The sequence below is a fragment of the Oncorhynchus mykiss genome, chromosome 9 (genome assembly GCF_013265735.2).
Source record: "Oncorhynchus mykiss isolate Arlee chromosome 9, USDA_OmykA_1.1, whole genome shotgun sequence".
NCBI lineage: Eukaryota > Metazoa > Chordata > Actinopteri > Salmoniformes > Salmonidae > Oncorhynchus > Oncorhynchus mykiss.
The window spans coordinates 60,196,034-60,219,410 of record NC_048573.1 but is presented as its reverse complement, the minus strand read 5'-3'; the positions used below and the strand labels follow the sequence as shown (position 1 = coordinate 60,219,410).

General features: G+C 45.9%; 1 protein-coding gene across 1 annotated transcript in view; it reads right to left on the bottom strand.

Moving 5' to 3' along the window:
* The window catches only part of LOC110532566 (integrin alpha-5), an 84,011-nt gene that overhangs the window by 9,049 nt on the left and 51,585 nt on the right, over nucleotides 1-23,377 (bottom strand). The window contains exons 20-27 of the mRNA XM_036988561.1: nucleotides 17,728-17,878; nucleotides 17,290-17,382; nucleotides 15,754-15,833; nucleotides 15,459-15,539; nucleotides 15,188-15,293; nucleotides 12,597-12,755; nucleotides 10,186-10,293; nucleotides 7,403-7,516 (exon numbers count right to left, since the gene is read on the bottom strand). Of these exons, the coding sequence (XP_036844456.1) occupies nucleotides 7,403-7,516; nucleotides 10,186-10,293; nucleotides 12,597-12,755; nucleotides 15,188-15,293; nucleotides 15,459-15,539; nucleotides 15,754-15,833; nucleotides 17,290-17,382; nucleotides 17,728-17,878 (892 nt within the window). The remainder of the gene's footprint in view (nucleotides 1-7,402; nucleotides 7,517-10,185; nucleotides 10,294-12,596; nucleotides 12,756-15,187; nucleotides 15,294-15,458; nucleotides 15,540-15,753; nucleotides 15,834-17,289; nucleotides 17,383-17,727; nucleotides 17,879-23,377) is intronic.

Here is a 23,377-nt window from a genome sequence, read left to right as displayed (position 1 = left end):
TTATACTCCGCCAAATCTTGACATGAGAAAATACACAGACAGCAATGTGAATAGACAGATAGGCCTACAGACAGAACACAAACTGAGACAGTCCGTTTCATGCAGTCAGTGCCATTGTCATCTGGTAGAAATGTGTCTGCATGTGTAGTGAGTTTGAGAGGAGACAAAACCAGTAGTTCTGGCGGTTGCTTTCATCTCCGCATCTGAACCTGACTAAGATCCACTCTTTGATGACCTAATTAAAGTGGAACTGACAGTGTTTTAGCTACTTTGCAGATATGAAACAAACAGACAATCATAATATCAGTCACAAATATCAAATTATCACTTTATGCTACAAAACCAACTTTATAAAGAGCTTTTAATAATGGCTTCTATTTGACAAAAAATGTAATGATGTCAAGTAAAGCATTGGGGCGGCAGGGTAGCCTAATGGTTAGAGCATTGGACTGAAAGGTTGCAAGTTCAAATCCCCAAGCTGACAAGGTACAAATCTGTCGTTCTGCCCCTGAACAGGCAGTTAACCCACTGTTCCTAGGCCGTCATTGAAAATAAGAAATTGTTCTTAACTGACTTGCCTAGTTAAATAAAGGTCAAATAAAAATACAAATATGTTGGCAGAATAGATGGGATGCAGTTCAATGCATGATTAATATAACTAATTCACCAATACATTTCTTGGTAGTCCAACAAATATTGCTATCATGTTGTAAATCACAGCTGGCCTGGTACATTGTTTGCTGCCTCCAGCCCTTCAGGATGCACTGTATCAGTTTCATTGACTCAATATTTTTTACAAAAAACACAAATGTAACTTAGGCTGGGAATGTCAGCACAATCAAACTATAAAAGGGCAATGACCACAAGTCAGTCATAGCGTGGCTAATAGGCTAGCTTGTCTGTTTATGTACAATAGCTATTTATTTAGCAAGCTAAAAGCACGGTACCTAATGTTAGCTAGCTAGCTTCTGGGAGGATATCATGTCATTGGACGAGTCAGTGAGTGGCCAACTTTTTCCTACCATATAATTTTTTTGGGTGGCTACAACTAGAGATGCAGGTGTCATTTGGTTAGCTAGCAAGAACTGTTAATCACTTTGCTAGCTAGCTATGCTGAACTTGAACGACTGTTATCCACAGTTGGCATCTCTCTTTGTTGTCAATCAAATGTATTTGGCATCATCAATCGAATGGGAGGGCAGGCAGGCAAGTTCCCATTCAGTTGTCAAAACGTGGGTTGGATTACCCTGGATGATTGACAGGGGGCGCTGTATTGAAGCCACCGCCCAGCCATCTTGGAACCCTTGGAATATTTTAGAAACTATAGAAATGCATGTATTAATCTCTACATTAGTTTGACACGTTTATTGTATTAGACACCTTAATGCATACTTTGAAATTATATTGTGAGCTAAACATTAACCTGTTAAGCCTATAGGGGCGCTATTTCATTATTGGATAAAAAAATGGGCCCGTTTTAAGCGCAATATTTTGTCACGAAAAGATGCTCGACTATGCATAGAATTGACAGCTTTGGAAAGAACACAGTCTAACGTTTCCAAAACTGCAAAGATGTTATCTGTGAGTGCCACAGAACTCATTCTACAGGCGAAACCAAGATGAAACGTCTAACAGGAAATGAGCAGAATCTCTGAAGCTCTGTTTTCAAATGTCTCCTTATATGGCTGTGAATGCAGCAGGAACGACCATGGGCTTTCTGTGGTTTCTTCAAGATGTCTGCAGCATTGTGACGTATTTGTAGTCATATCATTGGAAGATTGGCCATAAGAGACTACATTTTCCAGGGGTCCGCCCGGTGGCCTTTATCTAAATTTGTGCGTAATCTCCAGTTGCGGTCATTTTGTCCTGGGATTCAGAACGAAACGCACACTTCCACAAAGGATATATCATCGAAGAGATATGTGAAAAACACCTTGAGGATTGGTTCTAAACAACGTTTGCCATGTTTCAGTCGATATTATGGAGTTAATTTGGAAAAAAGTTCGGCGTAATTGATGACTGGATTTTCGGGTTTTTTTGGTAGCCAAACGTGACACACCAAACGGAGCGATTTCTCCTAAACAAATAATCTTTCAGGAAAAACTGAACATTTGCTATCTAACAGTCTCCTCATTGAAAACATCTGAAGTTCTTCAAAGGTAAATTATTATTTGAATGCTTTTCTGGTTTTTGTGAAAGTGTTGCCTGCTAAATGCTAACGATAATGCTAACGCTAAATGCTATGCTAGCTAGCTACTGTTACACAAATGATTGTGTTCCTATGGTTGAGAAGCATATTTTGAAAATCTGAGATGACAGTGTTGTTAACAAAAGGCTAAGCTTGAGAGCTAGCATATTTATTTCATTTCATTTGCGATTTTCATGAATAGTTAACATTGCGTTATGCTAATGAGCTTGCCGGGATAAATACACTCCTGGATACAGATTTTTTTGGTAGCCAAACGTGACGCACCAAACGGAGCGATTTCTCCTAAACAAATAATCTTTCAGGAAAAACTGAACATTTGCTATCTAACAGAGTCTCCTCATTGAAAACATCTGAAGTTCTTCAAAGGTAAATTATTTTATTTTAATGCTTTTCTGGTTTTTGTGAAAGTGTTGCATGCTAAATGCTAACGATAATGCTAACGCTAAATGCTACGCTAGCTAGCTACTGTTACACAAATTATTGTTTTCCTATGGTTGAGAAGCATATTTTGAAAATCTGAGATGACAGTGTTGTTAACAAAAGGCTAAGCTTGAGAGCTAGCATATTTATTTCATTTCATTTGCGATTTTCATGAATAGTTAACGTTGCGTAATGGTAATGAGCTTGAGTCTGTATTCACGATACCGGATCCGGGATGGGTAGATCAGAGAGGTTAAAAAAAATATCTCTTGAAACTCTGGGGGCAGTATTTCATTTTTGGATGAAAAACGTTCCCGTTTTAAACAAGATATTTTGTCACGAAAAGATGCTCGACTATGCATATAATTGACAGCTTTGGAAAGAAAACACTCTGACGTTTCCACAACTGAAAAGATATTGTCTGTGAGTGCCACAGAACTAATGCTACAGGCGAAACCAAGATGACATTTCATACAGGAAGTGCGCCAGATTTTGAATGCGCTGTGTTCCAATGTCTCCTTATATGGCTGTGAATGTGCCAGGAATGAGCCTACACTTTCTGTCGTTTCCCCAAGGTGTCTGCAGCATTGTGACGTATTTGTAGGCATATCATTGGAAAATTTACCATAAGAGACTACATTTACCAGGTGTCCGCTCGGTGTCTTCCGTCGAAACTATTGCGTAATCTCCAGGTGCGTGCATTTTTCCATTTGGTTCAGAGGAGAAACCAAACTGCCACGAGTGATTTATCATCGAATAGATATGTGAAAAACACCTTGAGGATTGATTCTAAACAACGTTTGCCATGTTTCTGTCGATATTATGGAGTTAATTTGGAAAAAAGTTTGGCATTGTAATGACTGAATTTTCAGGTTTTTTTCTTAGCCAAACGTGATGAACAAAACAGAGCAATTTCTCCTACACAAATAATATTTTTGGAAAAACTGAACATTTGCTATCTAACTGAGAGTCTCCTCATTGAAAACATCCAAAGTTCTTCAAAGGTAAATAATTTTATTTGAATGCTTTTCTTGTTTTTGTGAAAATGTTGCCTGCTGAATGCTAGGCTTAATGCTATGCTAGCTATCAATACTCTTACACAAATGCTTGTGTAGCTATGGTTGAAAAGCATTTTTTGAAAATCTGAGATGACAGTGTTGTTAACAAAAGGCTAAGCTTGTGAGCCAATATATTTATTTCATTTCATTTGCGATTTTCATGAATAGTTAACGTTGCGTTATGGTAATGAGCTTGAGGCTATAATTACGCTCCCGGATACGGGATTGCTCGTCGCAACAGGTTAAAGTTTTTTTTAGAGTTCTGTTACTGTCCCCACTACAACCAGACAATACTTAAATACATGTCATTTTGTCCTTGAAACATTTCATTGAGAATTTGTTCTTAACTGACTTAGTTAAATAAATAAAAACAAAGTAATTTGTTGTTGAAATACTGTAGAATTCTATTCATCCTTCCCTTAACCTTGTTCTGAACACCTCCAAATCAAAGGTCATGTGGTTTGGTAAGAAGAATGCCCCTCTCCCCACTGGTGTGATTACTACCTCTGAGGGTTTAGAGATTGAGGTAGTCACCTCATACAAGTACTTGAGAGTATAGCTAGGCGGTACACTGTCCTTCTCTCAGCACATATTAAAGCTGCAGGCTAAAGTTAAATCTAGACTTGGTTTCCTCTATTGTAATCAATCCTCTTTCACTCCAGCTGCCAAACTAACCTTGATTCAGATGACCATCCTACCCATGCTAGATTACAGAGACATCATTTCTAGATCAGCAGGTAAGGGTGCTCTCGAGCAGCTAGATGTTCTTTACCATTCGGCCATCAGATTTGCCACCAATGCTCCTTATAGGACACATCACTGCACTCTATACTCCTCTGTAAACTGGTCATCTCTGTATACCTGTCGCAAAACTGGTTGATGCTTATTTAGAAAACCCTCTTAGGCCTCACTACCCCCTATCTCAGATATCTACTGCAGCCCTCATCTTCCACATACAGTGGGGCAAAAAAGTATTTAGTCAGCCACCAATTGTGCAAGTTCTCCCACTTAAAAAGATGAGAGGCCTGTAATTTTCATCATAGGTACTATGACAGACAAAATGAGAAAAAAATCCCAAAAATCGCATTGTAGGATTTTTAATTAATTTATTTGCAAATTATGGTGGAAAATAAGTATTTGGTCACCTACAAACAAGCAAGACTTCTGGCTCTCACAGACCTGTAACTTCTTCTTTAAGAGGCTCCTCTGTCCTCCACTCGTTACTTGTATTAATGGCACCTGTTTGAACTTGTTATCAGTATAAAAGACACCTGTCCACAACCTCAAACAGTCACACTCCAAACTCCACTATGGCCAAGACCAAAGAGCTGTCAAAGGACACCAGAAACAAAATTGTAGACCTGCACCAGGCTGGGAAGACTGAATCTGCAATAGGTAAGCAGCTTGGTTTGAAGAAATCAACTGTGGGAGCAATTGTTAGGAAATGGAAGACATACAAGACCACTGATAATCTCCCTCGATCTGGGGCTCCACACAAGATCTCACCCGTGGGGTGAGAATGCTGAGTTGCATCCAAAGAACAGCATACCTACTGTGAAGCATGGGGGTGGAAACATCATGCTTTGGGGCTGTTTTTCTGCAAAGGGACCAGGACGACTGATCCTTGTAAAGGAAAGAATGAATGGGGCCAGGTATCCGTGAGATTTTGAGTGAAAACCTCCTTCCATCAGCAAGGGCATTGAAGATGAAACGTGGCTGGGTCTTTCAGCATGACAATGATCCCAAACACACCACCCGTGCAACGAAGGAGTGGCTTCGTAAGAAGCATTTCAAGGTCCTGGAGTGGCCTAGCCAGTCTCCAGATCTCAACCCCATAGAAAATCTTTGGAGGGAGTTGAAAGTCCGTGTTGCTCAGCAACAGCCCCAAAACATCACTGCTCTAGAGGAGATCTGCATGGAGGAATGGTCCAAAATACCAGCAACAGTGTGTGAAAAACTTGTGAAGACTTACAGAAAACGTTTGACCTCTGTCATTGCCAACAAAAGTATTGAGATAAACTTTTGTTATTGACAAAATACTTATTTTCCACCATAATTTGCAAATAAATTCATTAAAAATCATACAATGTGATTTTCTGGATTTTTGTTTCTCATTTTGTCTGTCATAGTTGAAGTGTACCTATGATGAAAATTACAGGCCTCTCTCATCTTTTTAAGTGGGAGAACTTGCACAATTGGTGGCTGACTAAATACTTTTTTGCCCCACTGTACCACACCCGTTCTGCCAGTCACAATCTGTTAAAGGTCCCCAAAGCACATACATCCCTGGGTCGCTCCTCTTTTCAGTGCACTGCAGCTAGCGACTGGAACGAGCTGGAACAACACACTCAAACTGGACAGTTTTATCTCAATCTTTTCATTCAAAGACTCAATCATGGACTCTCTTACTGACAGTTGTGGCTGTTTGTGTGATGTATTGTTGTCTACCTTCTTGCCCGTTGTGCTGTTGTCTGTGCCCAATAATGTTTGTACCATGTTTTGTGCTGCTACTATGCTATGTTGTCATGTGTTGATGCCTTTCTATGTTGATGTCTTAGGTCTCTCTTTATGTAGTGTTGTGTTGTCTCTCTTGTTGTGATGTGTATTTTGTCCTATATTTATGTTGTATTTATTTTTAATCCCAGGCCCCATTCCACACAGGAGGCCTTTTGCCTTTGGTAGGCTGTCATTGTAAATAAGAATTTGTTCTTAACTGACTTGCCTAGTTAAATAAATAAAAAATCCATATGGAGGACTAGGGAGTGCCAATATGGCCGACCAGTGCCTTCAAAGCCTCTCAATGGCCAATACATAGTATCGGCAACCCAGGGTTTATTATACGCCATTGGTGGGGACGGGCATGCTTTGGCAGGCAAGCTGCTGAAGGGCGAGCAGGCTACTATTCTACAAGCTAAAAAAGTTTGAGGGTTTATCTACTGTTCCCTTGTTAGATTTTAACGCATCTCACTCTGGCTAACAGTTGTTGATCATTGGCAACTGTCTGAGGGAGAGAGAGACTACCTGTTCATGGTTGTTTGATCAATAAGAGTTTCTAAATGTAAGAGGACTCCCGTAGTAATTTTCAGAAATCCATTCAGGTGGCTTTTGGCAAATGCTTCCTGATCTAAAGTAGCGCTGTTGCTACTACCTGTAAATACATAATCCAGTACAAAGTGAATGATGGCAGGCCCGTGTGGAAAATGGCTTATTTGCATATAGGCCAACTGCTCTGATTGGCTATGGCGCACCGGTCTGTGTAGAGTCCCGTCCTGATGTGTGTTCAATTCCCTTGTACGTTTGCTACGTTGCGAAACGGTTTGTACTGAACAGCACGTTTCCCAAAAACATTATTGTACGTTCTTGAACAGACTGAGGTGCGATTGTTGGGTGTGGCTTGAAGCAATGAGTGACGTTTTTAAAGGGCAGTGGCCACGCTGACAGAGTTTCCCAACCCACAACCTCCCCGTTTTTCAACTGGCCATTCAGAACAGCACCGTTTCCATTCAATTGAACATTCCAGAACGTAAAAACGTACTGAACGCAACCCTGTTGCTAAAACGTTGCCAGTTCCACTTTAAAGGTGTGTTGTGGAGCAATTGTGTGTGTAGGTCCTAGATCATCTGTATAGTTTTCTTCGGCCCAGTAACTCAGACAAGTGATGTGTGTTTGACTATGCAGAGTGGTTGGTTTGATCTCCAGTCCACACATACTGTACCTCGATGAAGGTCTCAGCCCAGATGCGGGAGCGCAATTTGAGGATGGCGCTGGTCCCCTTCTCCAGAAGACCCACGTCACACTGTAGTGTCCAGCACTCCACGTTAGAGCAGGACTAGATAGGGCGAGGGAGAAAGAGGAGGGAAGAGAGGGAGAGTATTAATGCTAAACAGATGACATAAGATTTGCCATGATTTGAGATATGCCATGCTCAATCTATTATTGCTGTCCTCACCAAGAAAAACCAAACAGCTACAAAACAAAGGTAATTTGTCATTCTATCAGGCATAATTTAACAATTGTTAGCTAAATGCATGATTTAAAAACTGGTGCAGAGGTCAGTAGAGAGGGAGGAGGTGGATAGTAGGCTTGGGCGGTATACTGGGGTATCTTGAAATGCAGAGTGTATGATTTTCAATACCCCAAAAAGTAAAATAAGTAAAGGCAACGTTAACTCTGCAGGCCATACTGCAGGCCAAACAAATATAACAAAGAGCTCAATGTTATGATCCCCATCCAGGGCTGCTTCCAATTAGAAAGAGATTGAGGGAATGTCATGAAACAAAAAATGCAGCACGCAGTCAACGCTCACCGCCATCCAACATTATTGCCCAACCACTGAAACCAGCCCACTTTTTAGAATACACAATCTTAATGAAATCCTCATCATGGGAGCTGGGTGCCTTCGTTGTAAACCTCCAAAAACGGACTTTTAGTGCTTTCGTGGTAGACAGGACCCACCCCCCGGGCCTGGGCGAAGCTGAGGGAGCCTCGTGGGCCTGGGGTCTGGGGGGGGCTGAGGGAGCCTGGTGGGCCTGGGGTCTGGGGAGGCTGAGGGAGCCTGGTGGGTCTGGGGGGGGGCTGAGGGAGCCTGGTGGGCCTGGGGTCTGGGGGAGGCTGAGGGAGCCTGGTGGGCCTGGGGTCTGGGGAGGCTGAGGGAGCCTGGTGGGTCTGGGGGGGGCTGAGGGAGCCTGGTGGGCCTGGGGTCTGGGGGAGGCTGAGGGAGCCTGGTGGGCCTGGGGTCTGGGGGAGGCTGAGGGAGCCTGGTGGGCCTGGGGTCTGGGGGAGGCTGAGGGAGCCTGGTGGGCCTGGGGGGGGGCTGAGGGAGCCTGGTGGGCCTGGGGAAATGGTCCATATGGATATGGTCCAGTGCCAAAGATGCTTCAGCCATTAGTCCCCCTATCCTCCCTAATGGGGCGGCCTAGGTCAAGGGCAGGAGATGGGGGCTGGGAGGATAGCTGCTGTTCCCACAATGAGTAGAATAGCAGCGACTGGCTATATAATGCAGGTGTGTGTGTTTGTGTTTTAGTGTACAATGACAGCCACTGTGTGATATGAATGTAAATAATAATTACACCTTCATTTTTCTGGATTGTACCAATAGCAGTTTAGAGACCAAGCTCAGCTGACAGTGTGTCTATTTACAGGTCTTCTAGGACGAGGCCAGCCATACAGCAAGGTCTCCCTCATTTATCAGACAACCTACTGAAACCAGATTCAATCAAGGGGCTGAACAAAACTAACACACTTTGTATTTCTATTCAAAGACCTTTTCAACAAAGACGTCTGTCCTTCGTTCCAAGTTAGCATGACAACTAAAGCGCTAAGAGTGAAACAAAGAATGGAAGACTTTCTAGAAACGTGTCATCGGGCAGGCTTGATAAACGAGGGGTCGGAAAGAGCAACAGATGGGGGGGACAAAGATCTCTTTCAGTGCTGCAGGTAGTGACAGACAGAGGGAGAGGGAAAACAGAGGGAGAGATAGCTGGTACTGCAACTGGTTGGATCAAATCAAAATCAAATCAAATCTTTTTTGACACATGCGCTGAATACAACAGGTGTAGGTAGACCTTACAGTGAAATGCTTACTTACAAGCCCTTAACCAACAATGCAGTTTAAACAAAAAATAAGTTTTAAGTAAAAAATAGATGAGTAAAAAATAAATAAATAACAAATCATTAAAGAGCAGTAGTAAAATAACAACAGTGAGGCTATATCAGTTGGGCCAGTGTGTGCCAGGGCAGGGTGCCTGCACTAACAACACCACGGTCTGTCAACTAACACCATGACCAAACCGGACGCGTGAGTCCCAACGTGCGCAAATGGATTTTGTCCCCCCACCACAAACGTGATCACGACACACAGGTTGAAATACAAAACTATCAAAACCAATTATATTAATTTGGGGACAGGTCAGACATGTATGTGTACATTTATTTTGCAATGCTCGCACACGCGACGCGAGCGGTGTGGTCAGCATGTAACCAGATCATCATGCCCAGGTGGTTCACCTAGTTCCACAGATCCCCCTACTCTCATGCCCTTACTGCCCAAGCTCCACCCCGTCTCCCTGCAGCCCTTTAATGTTAATCCCCAAAGCGGGGAGCACCACCACCCCACGCCCTCTGACCCCTCCCCCTTAATTACATCATACCTCATTAGCCAATCCCAGGGGGTTTATCTAAGAGCAGGACCAGGCCAGAGCCACCGTCCCAGATTAACAACATGCCATGGCTCCAAGTGAATCAGAGGAACATAGAAGGTTCAACTCTCCAGCTCAGATCTATATCCAAAGAAATGCCCCTGGTCTCTACCATCCACTTGTGCTGTTAATTGTAACTATTTGACAACAGGAAACAGTCCTTAACAATCAGAGGTTAAAAACAAGCCCTGCTTATCACTCTAAAAGCCTGTTGAATTAGGGTCATTGCCCTAATAACTAATTTCAGCATTAGCTTTCTCCATCGCTCTGTCCATCAGTCTGGCATTGTGTATGACCTCACCAGGTTAGTGTGCTCTGCCAGCTGGTCTCTCTGGACTTCTCTCCTCTCGATGTGGTGATCCTGACCAGGCACAAGTAGGGGCGGCTGCTCTGTGGAAGTCTGCTGGAGCTGAGGAGACAGAGGGAAAGAAGATTCTGACCCATTAGGTCAACACATTACGGACACTGACCTCACCCATGAGAGAAGAGTACACCACCCATTAGGTCAATGCATTACAGACACTGACCTCACCCATGACAGAAGAGTACACCACCCATTAGGTCAATGCATTACAGACACTGACCTCACCCATGACCGAAGAGTACACCATCCATTAGGTCAATACATTACAGACACTGACCTCACCCATGACAGAAGAGTACACCACCCATTAGGTCAATGCATTACAGACACTGACCTCACCCATGACCGAAGAGTACACCATCCATTAGGTCAATACATTACAGACACTGACCTCACCCATGACAGAAGAGTACACCACCCATCCTTATCCTCATCATTAATCTAGTGCATGTTGGGTCTCATCCTCATCATTAATCTACTGCATGTGGGGTCTCATCCTCATCATTAATCTACTGCATGTGGGGTCTCATCCTCATCATTAATCTAGTGCATGTGGGGTCTCATCATTAATTTAGTGCATGTGGGGTTTCATCATTAATCTAGTGCATGTGGGTCTCATCCTCATCATTAATCTAGTGCATATGCGGTCTTATCAGGGGTAAGCAAAATAAAAATGTGATTTGCAAAGATTTGGGTGAGTTTTGGGTAGACTCGTTTCACTGCCAAAAATAAAATTAAACCATCTAGTGTTCAGCGAAATAACAACACAATGTCAAATACAGGTAGCCTAGTCAAATAATTAACATCCAATCACATTAACCGCTACTCTCTCGTGGGAATTCCACTAACGGTCTGTATGTAGCCAAACGTAGCTTCTGCTCATATTGGTATCTGTACTGATGGCGCAAAAGCCATGACAGGGAGACATAGTGGAGTGATCACGGGTGTGCCAGCAGTTTCTTCCGATGCCACTTGGGGACACTGCAGCATCCACGAGAGGCTCTTGCTGCCAAGTGAATGCCTGACAGCTTGAAATACATTTTGGAACCTACAGTGAAAAAGGTTAACTTTGTTAAAGCAAGGCCCCTACTTTCTGCACTATGCAATGATATGGGCAGTGACCATGTAACGCTTTACAACATACAGAAAGAAGTGCGCTGGTTATCAAGGGGCAAAGTATTGACACTTTTTTAAATTGAGAGACGAGCTTAAAGTTTTCTTTACTGACCATCATTTTCACTTGTCTGGCTGCTTGCATGATGACGAGTTTCTCACACGACTGGCCTATCTGGGTGATGTTTTTTCTCGCCTGAATGATCGTTAGTGACCCATCCTTATCCTCATCATTAATCTAGTGCATGTTGGGTCTCATCCTCATCATTAATCTAGTGCATGTGGGGTCTTATCCTCATCATTAATCTAGTGCATGTTGGGTCTTATCCTCATCATTAATCTAGTGCATGTGGGGTCTTATCCTCATCATTAATCTAGTGCATGTGGGGTCTTATCCTCATCATTAATCTAGTGCATGTGGGGTCTTATCCTCATCATTAATCTAGTGCATGTGGGGTCTTATCCTCATCATTAATCTAGTGCATGTGGGGTCTTATCCTCATCATTAATCTAGTGCATGTGGGGTCTTATCCTCATCATTAATCTAGTTAATGTGGGGTCTTATCCTCATCATTAATCTAGTGCATGTGGGGTCTTATCCTCATCATTAATCTAGTGCATGTGGGGTCTTATCCTCATCATTAATCTAGTGCATGTGGGGTCTTATCCACATGGCTTTGTACAGATCACCGCTAAATGGACAACCACGTCGGGCCCATCTCAGCATCTGTTTTAGAAGTTCTAGACACAAACAAGCGAGCCCATGTGAACCCTGAGGTCCCTTTCTGCTGGGTTTTAGCCAAACATTAAATGGAGAAGATGAGTGAGTATCGGTACAGAAGTGGTTCATCAAGCTGTATTGGGCTGAGGGAAGACCAGAGAGATCAAAGTGACCGTAAGGCTGGTGTCCTGGGTGGGGCTGGTTAGGCTGGGAGGGAGTTGGGTGTGGAGAGCTGAGACTGTTAATCACACACTGAATTATAACCTTTGGGATATCTTCACAGTGCCTGTCTCTCTGAAGTGTTCTAGACTCACAGATGAGCCTCATGTGACCCTGAGAAGGGTGTGTGTGTGTGCATGTGTGCGTGTGTGCATGTGTGCGTGTGTGTGTGTGTGTGTGTGTGTGTGAATATGTTGACCGTGAGAGAAGATGTGTTTGAGACCTGCTCCACCTTTACAAAAGTGTTACATTCCTTGTCATACATCCAAAGACATGCCAGTAATTGACTGCTCACCTTGAGCTGCAGGTAGTTGATGGAGTGGTTGGTGGTGCAGTTGAGGGGTCCCTCAGTAGACATCTCCAGAGGGTAGAGGAGACCCTGGCCCTGAACACTGAGAGGACAGCTGAGCTGCAGCACTGTGTGGCTGATCCCACTGGGACCTTTGTTCACCAGCTGACAGGGACAGGGGAGAGAACGAGGAGGAAGAGAGAAAGTAAGTAGAATATTACAAGAATATAATCCCCCACCTAGTCTTTCTTCTCAAAAAATGAATCTGTTCAGGCTGACCCAGACCTCCAGGAAATGTAATGTTGATGTGATGTCATCTAAACTTGTGCACTGTTTTTCTTCCTGTTCTAAGAAAGGTTGTCCGGTGGGATGTCTGACAACATAAGTCTAGGTTGTCCTTACAAATTGAGTTAGACTTGTGATGATGTAAGGCTCAAAACAAACCCCTGTGCGTCCTGGAATGTCTTTATTTCTTCTTCTTTCTCTTTCACAACATTCACAAGGCCGCAGGGGTTACCAGAATGTGTACTGCGAGCATGAGCTGACCAACTGGCAAGTGTCTTCACTGACATTTTCAACCTCTCCCTGTCCGAGTCTGTAATACAAACCTGTTGTAAGCAGACCACCATAGTACCTGTGCCCAAGAACACTAAGGCAACTACTGACCCGTAGCACTCACGTCTGTAGCCATGAAGTGCTTTGAAAGTCTGGTCATGGCTCACAACACCATTATCCCCAAAATCCTAGACCCACTCCAATTTACAAACCGTCCCAACAGATCCACAGATGATGCAATCTCCATTGCACTCCACACTGCCCTTTCCCACCTTGACAAAATAACACCTATGTGAGAATGCTATTCATTGACTACAGCTCAGCGTTCAACACCATAGTGCACTCTAGTCTCATCAATAAGCTAAGGACCCTGGGACTAAACACCTCCCTCTGCAACTGGATCCTGGACTTCCTGACGGGCCGCCCCCAAGTGGTACGGGTTGGTACCAACACATCCGCCACGCTGTTCCTCAACACAGGGGCCCCTCAGGGGTGCGTGCTCAGTCCCCTCCTGTACTCCCTGTTCAGTCATGACTGCATGGCCAGGCACAACTCCAACACCATCATTAAGCTTGCCAATGACACAACAATGGTAGGCTTGATCACCGACAATGACGAGACAGCCTATAGGGAGGAGGTCAGAGACCTGGCCATGTGGTGCCAGGGCAACAACCTCTCCCTCAACGTGATCAAGACAAAGGAGATGATTGTGGACTACAGGAAAAAGAGGACCGAGCACACCCCCATTCTCATCGACGGGCTGTTGTGGAGCAGGTTGAGAGCTTCAAGTTCCTTGGTGTCCACATCACCAACAAACTAACATGGTCCAAGCACACCAAGACAGTCGTGAAGAGGCCAGGACAAAACCTATTCCCCCTTGGCATTGGTCCTCAGATCCTCAAAAGGTTCTACAGCTGCACCATCGAGAGCTGGTTGCATCACCACCTCTGACTGGTTGCATCACCACCTTGTATGGCAACTGCTCAGCCTCCGACAGCAAGGCACTACAGAGGGTAGTGTGAATGACCCAGTACATCACTGGGGCCAAGCTTCCTGCCATCCAGGACCTTTATACTAGGCGGTGTCAGAGGAAGGCCCTAAAAATTGTCAAAGACTCCAGCCACCCTAGTCGGACTGTTCTCTCTGCTACCGCACGGCAAGCGGTACCTGAACGCCAAGTCTAGGTCCAAGAGGCTTCTAAACATATTCTACCCCCAATCCATCTTCTACCCCCAATCCACGCCTCAACACCTAATCAAATGGCTACATAGACTATTTGCATAGTCTCCCCCCCACCCCTCTTTTACACAGCTGCTACTCTCTGTTGTTGTCATCTATGCATAGTCACTTTAATAATCCTACCTAGATATACATACTACCTCAACTAACTGGTGCCCCCGCACATTGACTCTTGTACAGGTACCCCCTGTATATAGTCTCGCTATTGTTGTTTTACTGCTGCTCTTTAATTACTTTTATTGTTACTTTTTTATTTTATTACTTTTATTTAGTTACTTTTATTTCTTATTCTTATCTGTATTTTTTTAAACTGCATTGTTGGTTAGGGGCTCGTAAGTAAGCATTTCACTGTACGGTGAATGTGACTAATACAATTTCATTTGAAGTAGTGTCCATCTGGTGTGCTTCTCTGCTTCCCCAGGAAGTAGTGTCCGTCTGGTGTGCTTCTCAGCTTCTCCAGGAAGTAGTGTCAGTCTGGTTTGCTTCTCTGTTTTTTCAGGAAGTAGTGTCTGTCTGGTGTGCTTCTACACAAAGGCCACTGTCTGGGAAGTACTACCTGCTACTACAGACCTGCTAAAGGTCAGTGTCTTCTGTATAGAACCCTGTGCTACATCCCGATGACTCTGCCTGTCCAGCTGGCTAGCAGCTAGCCTCCTGGAGGGCCTCTGGCTGCTTACATTGAAAAAAGAGAATGTCCATGATGCACTTCCCTTTTTCTATGCATTGAATGTTCCATTGGATCTTCCCACCATAATCCTAATCCTAACCTGCCCGACCCCAACCCCAACCCTCTGGCTCCTTACTTCATAGACGTGTTGGATTACAGGCCCAATGTCCTGCTCCTCCTGGGGGGTCTTGGAGACCTTCCAGTTGAGGGGAGGGAAGAAGACCTTGTCTGGCCGGGAGACACTTCAAAAAGAGAGAGAGCAGAGAGAAGGAGATGGCAGCGAGAGAGTGAGTGACTGCGTGTGTGTGTGTTTGGGGGGTTAAAGAATAGCACTTCTATGGAGTTCCAAAAGGTTTTCTAACACTGACAGAGTTTCTTCCAACCGCCAGACTTCCCTCTGAACTCACCCCTGTAAAATAACATTGGCCTGGACAACCACCTCCAGTTTGTAGGGCACCACCTCACTGTGGGAATTATTCTCATTTTTACTGTGGAAAGAGGGAGAGAGAGAGGGTGGTGAAGTACAGAATACACACACCTATCAGCAACTGTCTGGTAAGAGCGGCTTGGAAAGTTTAGCCTTCAATTATTTTGTCAATGACACAAACACATGTCCAGTTATAGTCCCAGTTCAAACACATGTCCAGTTATAGTCCCAGTTCAAACATATGCTTAGAGAGGAGAGGTAACTGTGAGTCATACCTGCGGATCTGCAGCTCAAACTGAACCGTCTTGTGTGTGTCCTTCAGTCGTGGCACAGTGAAACGCAGGCCTGCCCACAGCTGCAGATGAGAAGCAACGTGGTCAAGGACTACAGCCCCAACATGATGTAAGAGAGACAGGTACTAATGGCTAAGGGATATTGCAACCAACAGAACAAAGCCAACCTTGTGAGGGAACCTGTGCACTGTTTGGTTACTATTTTTTACACATACAGTGCAGAGACAGTGAGCAGACTACAGCAAATCCTGGGGGGGCAGAGTTCCCATCAGGCTAACAGGGCTCTCCTCTTCGCTCCTCTCTGTTCTGTTCAGATGTCAATCAATCAGTACTCTCTGTCTATCTGTCTGTCTGCCTGTCTGTCTGGGTGGTATACAGCTGTAATACACCTGGGCCTGCAGGTCTGGGAGTTCCTGGTTACAGCATTCTGTTCTGCTGCCCTTCTCTCTATTGGAATGTCATGCCACTTTTATCTTCCATCCAAACCACACGCACATACAGCACAGTAATTGCAATCAGGAGACCAGCAAGGTTAAAGCTTTTACTATTTAAGTAAGTGTGTGTGTGTGTGTGTGTGTGTGTGTGTGTGTGTGTGTGTGTGTGTGTGTGTGTGTGTGTGTGCAATGAAAATACTGCTCATAAAAAGGCTGGTTTCTCCCTGGCTCAATGAATATATTAATCCATATCATCTGTTATGAATTATCACTAATCCACTCCAGGGACAAACTAGCCCAGGTATAATCAGCGCACACAATGAGTATTACAATGGCAGGATCTATATATACACTATGTATTTGTTGCATACTAAAGTTTTTCAACTTTAGTTTACACTTGAAATAAAACCATTTTATCAGAAAAACCTCTCCACCAACGTCCACTTTAGTCTTCCTCTGGAGTCAGACACACTACAAACCCACAGCAACAACCTGCCCACGACCAGCAGGTCATTAGGAGGGAACCTCTGCTCAGCAGGGAAGTAGACCAGCTTCCTGCTAACCGGACAGGGACTTCCTCTCTGAATACTGATGTAACATGACAAGGTCTTTCCTGTCCAGTTCTCTACCAACCCCTCGATAGCATAACACAATCCCTTCCTTCACACAGGAGAAAAAAGGGATTCTCTGCATAGCTCCGATGACTGTTTTCCGCCCTAAACAAATCTCAGAGGGCTAGCGCACTATTCCACTGGTCATCACCACTCATCAGAACCAATGAAGGATATTGCTTATGAGTAGGGCCAGGACCATGTGACATAATCAGGAAAACCTGGTCGCCCTATTCATAATCAATGCGCTTCAGAAAGGTCTTGAGTAGGACCAGAGCGGGAGTTTCTTTTTAGGTCCATGTGACCTCATTCTGATTGAGACCAAGATGGCTGAAACGTCAACAATGTTTTCACTTCAAGAGCCAGAACTGCTCCTGTTTTCCACCCATGTGACCTAACCAAAAAATACTCCTGACCCTACTCATAAACAACACTTTCAGAAAGGGCGAGCAGAACCTAAATCCTTGACTTACGCTGGTGCCAGACTTCATGGGATTGCCCAGGTCACAGCTGAGGTAGCGGGTCTGGTTCTCAGCCTCGTAGCTACAGGTCAGCTGGGTCAGGCTCTGGGTGAGAAAGAAGAGAAAATATTTTGAAATTAGAACACAATAGAGAAGAAATATATTTACAATCTATAGACTCATTTTATAATTTCATCCTTATGTAAATAGGCTACTCTCAATTAGCTCAAATCTATTTTGCAAGATGGCGTGTTAAAGATGGCAACAGTCAGCAACATTATAAAACGTTTCACAACTCAAGAACATTTGGTTCCACTTAAAGTTTTCATAACTTCCATAACAGTCCTCCCAATAAATCTATCATTGTAAGTCTTATAAGCCAATAGACTGGGAGCCTCCATATCTAATAGAAATGCTGGGGTGAGCTGAATGTTTAGTATTTGCTCTCACCTCGTTATTGCGAGCTATACCGCTGTAGTCTGCTTCAGGAGGTAACACCACATACAATTCAGCCTCATAGGCCCCACCTTCACCCTCGTTCCGCGCGTTGAAAGTCAAGGTCAGCAAGTTGTCATCACCTAGGTACACTTCCTTCCTGTCCCTGATGGACCAACAAAACCAGAAATGGATTACTAATAGGGTCAGAGGTCAGGTCAAGAGGTGTCAGGTCTCTGAGGGTAAATAAGCACAGAGAGGTGGGAGAGAGAACTGTTAAAGCTTTGTGTACAGTTCAGATAGTAGTTGGCAATAGCAGTCTGGCCACTAACATGTTTTGTTGCTACAGCCTGATACTTTGTGCTTTGTCTCTTCCTCTTCCCTGTTCAGGCTTTCTGCTCTACATATCAGGCTGATTTAGAGCTGGGATTCAGAACGGGACACAGCCCAAAGCACATAGATTCATCTCAGGAAATTCCCTCCCCCTCCCCCTCTTTCCTCCCCCCTTGCATCCCCCTCACACAAAACGTTTCCAATGTAGCAGTAAAGTCATACATGCGATAGAGCACAGACTAGGACTTTAAAACATCTCCCCCTTCCCCTCGATCTCTCCCTCCAGCTCTCTCCCTCTCTGAACACAATGAGAGAGGAATACCATACAAGGGCCACACAGACGCTTCTAATTACAGCTGAACTCATAAAACCAGGCAGAGAGGAAGCAACATGGACCATATTTCAAACACTGATCTTCTGCTGGCCAGTCAGCCAGCCAGCCTAGTCAGCCTCCTATAGCCAGTCTAGTCAGCCTCCTACAGTCAGCCAGTCTAGTCAGCCTCCTACAGTCAGCCAGCCTAGTCAGCCTCCTACAGTCAGCCAGCCTAGTCAGCCTCCTACAGTCAGCCAGCCTAGTCAGCCTCCTACAGTCAGCCAGCCTAGTCAGCCTCCTATAGCCAGTCTAGTCAGCCTCCTACAGTCAGCCAGCCTAGTCAGCCTCCTATAGCCAGTCTAGTCAGCCTCCTACAGTCAGCCAGCCTAGTCAGCCTCCGACAGCCTAGTCAGCCTCCTACAGCCAGACAGCCTAGTCAGCCTCCTACAGCCAGACAGCCTAGTCAGCCTCCTACAGCCAGACAGCCTAGTCAGCCTCCTACAGCCAGACAGCCTAGTCAGCCTCCTACAGCCAGACAGCATAGTCAGCCTCCTACAGCCAGCCAGCATAGTCAGCCTCCTACAGCCAGACAGCATAGTCAGCCTCCTACAGCCAGACAGCCTAGTAAGCCTCCTACAGCCAGACAGCATAGCCAGCCTCCTACAACCAGACAGCCTAGTAAGCCTCCTACAGCCAGTCTAGTCAGCCTCCTACAGCCAGACAGCCTAGTCAGCCACCTACAGTCAGCCAGCCTAGTCAGCCTCCTACAGCCAGACAGCCTAGTCAGCCTCCTACAGCCAGACAGCATAGTCAGCCTCCTACAGCCAGACAGCCTAGTCAGCCTCCTACAGCCAGTCTAGTCAGCCTCCTACAGTCAGCCAGCCTAGTCAGCCTCCTACAGCCAGACAGCCTAGTCAGCCTCCTACAGTCAGACAGCCTAGTCAGCCTCCTACAGCCAGACAGCCTAGTCAGCCTCCTACAGCCAGACAGCCTAGTCAGCCTCCTACAGCCAGACAGCATAGTCAGCCTCCTACAGCCAGACAGCCTAGTAAGCCTCCTACAGCCAGCCAGCCTAGTCAGCATCCTACAGCCAGACAGCCTAGTCAGCCTCCTACAGTCAGACAGCCTAGTCAGCCTCCTACAGCCAGTCTAGTCAGCCTCCTACAGTCAGCCAGCCTAGTCAGCCTCCTACAGCCAGACAGCCTAGTCAGCCTCCTACAGTCAGCCAGCCTAGTCAGCCTCCTACAGCCAGACAGCCTAGTCAGCCTCCTACAGTCAGACAGCCTAGTCAGCCTCCTACAGTCAGACAGCCTAGTCAGCCTCCTACAGCCAGTCTAGTCAGCCTCCTACAGCCAGACAGCCGAGTAAGCCTCCTACAGCCAGACAGCATAGTCAGCATCCTACAGCCAGACAGCCTAGTAAGCCTCCTACAGCCAGTCTAGTCAGCCTCCTACAGCCAGCCAGCCTAGTCAGCCTCCTACAGCCAGTCTAGTCAGCCTCCTACAGCCAGCCAGCCTAGTCAGCCTCCTACAGCCAGCCTAGTCAGCCTCCTACAGCCAGACAGCCTAGTCAGCCTCCTACAGCCAGACAGCCTAGTCAGCCTCCTACAGCCAGACAGCCTAGTCAGCCTCCTACAGCCAGACAGCCTAGTCAGCCTCCTATAGCCAGACAGCATAGTCAGCCTCCTACAGCCAGCCTAGTCAGCCTCCTACAGCCAGACAGCCTAGTCAGCCTCCTACAGCCAGCCTAGTCAGCCTCCTACTCCGTGCTGCTGCTCCAGTTTCAACTGCTCTGCCTGCGGCTATGGAATCCTGACCTGTTCACCGGACGTGCTACCTGTCCCAGACCGGCTGTTTTCAACTCCCTAGAGACAGCAGGAGCGGTAGAGATACTCTTAATGATCGGCTATGAAAAGCCAACTGACATTTACTCCTGAGGTGCTGACCTGTTGCACCCTCGACAACTACTGTGATTATTATTATTTGACCATGCTGGTCATTTATGAACATTTGAACATATTGGCCATGTTCTGTTATAATCTCCACCCAGCACAGCCAGAAGAGGACTGGCCACCCCTCATAGCCTGGTTCCTCTCTAGGTTTCCTAGGTTCTGGCCTTTCTAGGGAGTTTTTCCTAGCCACCGTGCTTCTACACCTGCATTGCTTGCTGTTTGGGGTTTTAGGCTGGGTTTCTGTACAGCACTTTGAGATATCAGCTGATGTACGAAGGGCTATATAAATAAATTTGATTTGATCCTACAGTCAGCCAGCCTAGTCAGCCTCCTACAGCCAGCCTAGTCAGCCTCCTACAGCCAGCCTAGTCAGCCTCCTACAGCCAGCCTAGTCAGCCTCCTACTGCCAGCCAACCAGCCTCCTACAGCCAGACAGCCTCCTACAGCCAGCCAGCCAGCCTCCTACAGCCAGCCTCCTACAGCCAGCCAAGTCAGACTAAAACAGCCAGCCAGCCTAGTCAGACTCCAACAGCCAGGGACACTTCTTGAAAGTCCAATATCTTGAAAACTTGACTGCTGACATACAAAACAGTTTGGGACTGTATCAAGTGGACTAATGAAAAAAATTCCGAAATAGTTTGAGTGGATTTTCCCTTTAAAGAAAACAAAGGGCTAACATTGAAAGAACCCATAAAAAACAAAAACCTTTCCCCTGGGGCATTTGTGGAACAGGTTGTGTGCCTTGGCAGGAAAACAGTAGAAATATCAACTACAGGAATGAAGGATATGTCTCGGATACATTGCTGGGAATTTCATAATTGACCCTTTGCCCCAAGCTACTATTATACAAAGTATTGAAATGAATGCAGCACTATCATCATCTAACTGCCAAAGACAGTTAATGCATTATGATTTTCCTCAACTGAACTCACTATCGCCCTGTAGCACTCACTTCTGTCATCATGAAGTGCAATGAGAGGCTAGTTAAGGATCATATCACCCCTACCTTACATGACACTCTAGACCCACTTCAATTTACTTACCGCCCCAATAGAACCACAGACGATGCAATCGCCATTGGACTGCACACTGCCCTATCCCATCTGGACAAGGGGAATATCTACGTAAGAATGCTGTTCATTGACTATAGCTCAGCCTTCAACACCATAGTGGCCTCCAAGCTCATCATCAAACTCAGGGCTCTGGGTCTGAACCCCGCCCTATGCAACTTCCTGACAGGCTGCCCCCAGGTGGTGAAGGTGGGAAACAACACCTCCACTTCACTGATCCTCAACACAGGGGCCCCACAAGGGTGTGTGCTCAGCCCCCTCTTGTACTCCCTGTTCACCCATGACTGCGTGGCCATGCATGTCTCCAACTCAATCATCAAGTTTGCAGACGACACAACAGCAGTAGGCCTGATTACCAACAATGATAAGACAGCCTACAGGGAGGAGGTGAGGGCCCTGGCGGACTGGTGCTAGGAAAATAACCTCTCCATCAACGTCAACAAAACGGAGCTGATCATGGACTTCAGGAAACACCAGAGGGAGCATGCCCCTATCCACATTGGCGGGACCGCAGTGGAGAAGGTGAAAAGCTTCAAGGTCCTCTGCGTACACATCACTGACGATCTGAAATGGTCCCCCCACACAGACAGTGTGGTGAAGAAGGTGCAACAGCACCTCTTCAACCTCAGGAGGCTGAAGAAATTTGGCTTGGCCCCTAAAACCCTCACAAACCTTTATAGATGCACAATTGAGAGCATCCTGTCGGGCTGTATCACCGCCTGGTACGGCAACTGCACTGCCGCAACCGCAGGGCTCTCCAGTGGGTGGTGTCGTCTGCCCAACACAGGGCTCTCCAGTGGGTGGTGTCATCTGCCCAACCGCAGGGCTCTCCAGTAGGTGGTGTCGTCTGCCCAACGCAGGGCTCTCCAGTGGGTGGTGTCGTCTGCCCAACACAGGGCTCTCCAGTGGGTGGTGTCATCTGACCAACACAGGGCTCTCCAGTGGGTGGTGTCGTCTGCCCAACACAGGGCTCTCCAGTGGGTGGTGTCATCTGCCCAACACATCACCGGAGGCACACTGCCTGCCCTCCAGGACACCTACATCACCTGATGTCACAGGACATCAACCACCCGAGCCATTGCCTGTTCACCCTGCTATCATCCAGAAGGCAAGGTCAGTACAGGTGCATCAAAGCTGGGACCGAGGTCTTTGTTTAAGTTTGGTCAGGGCGTGAGTTGGGGTGGGCATTCTATGTTTTTGTTCTATGTTTTGTATTTCTGCTTTTGGCCTGGTATGGTTCCCAATCAGAGGCACCTGTCAATCGTTGTCGCTGATTGAGAACCATACTTAGGCAGCCTGTTTTCCCACTATGATTGGTGGGTAGTTGTTTTGTGTCTTTGTATGTAGTTTACCAGACGGAACTGTTTCGGTTGTTCTTTTGTTTCTTTGTATTTTTAGTGTTCAGTGCTATTGATTAAAATTACGAACACTTACCACGCTGCATATTGGTCCGATCCTTCCTGTTCCTCATCAGAAGAGGAAGACAACCGTTACAAAAATGATAGGTCAGAAAGAGAGCAAGAGAGAGAGGGGGGGCAAAATGCCCACAGATCAAAGTGTGTTGATGCTCTGAATACTACTTCAAACGATTCGAGAGGGAGGCTGGTACTGGTTGGCACACCTACAACTCTCTCCCCAGTCCCCATACGTTCCAACAAATCTGTTCCATCCCACCTGTCTTTTTCCCCCCACCAGCTTGACAGCCAATCCCTGTCCCTGTAGACCAGCACTCCTTCCTGTTTTCAAAGCAAAGTAGTATCCTCTGCTAGTGGAGCATTGTAGGGCTATTAACAGACTGGCTAAACTAAAGAAACGGGTGGAGCACGACACAGCTTTACTTACCCATCAGATCAAAACAACAACAAGGCCGACTCATCTGCATAGTGGGGTGAAGAGTTCACTTACTACAACCTGGCTCACAGTTGACCATACATAGCTATATTCTCCTGATCCAGTGGATGTCCTGGGCCGTGTATGGTCTAGGACTTATAGAGAAGG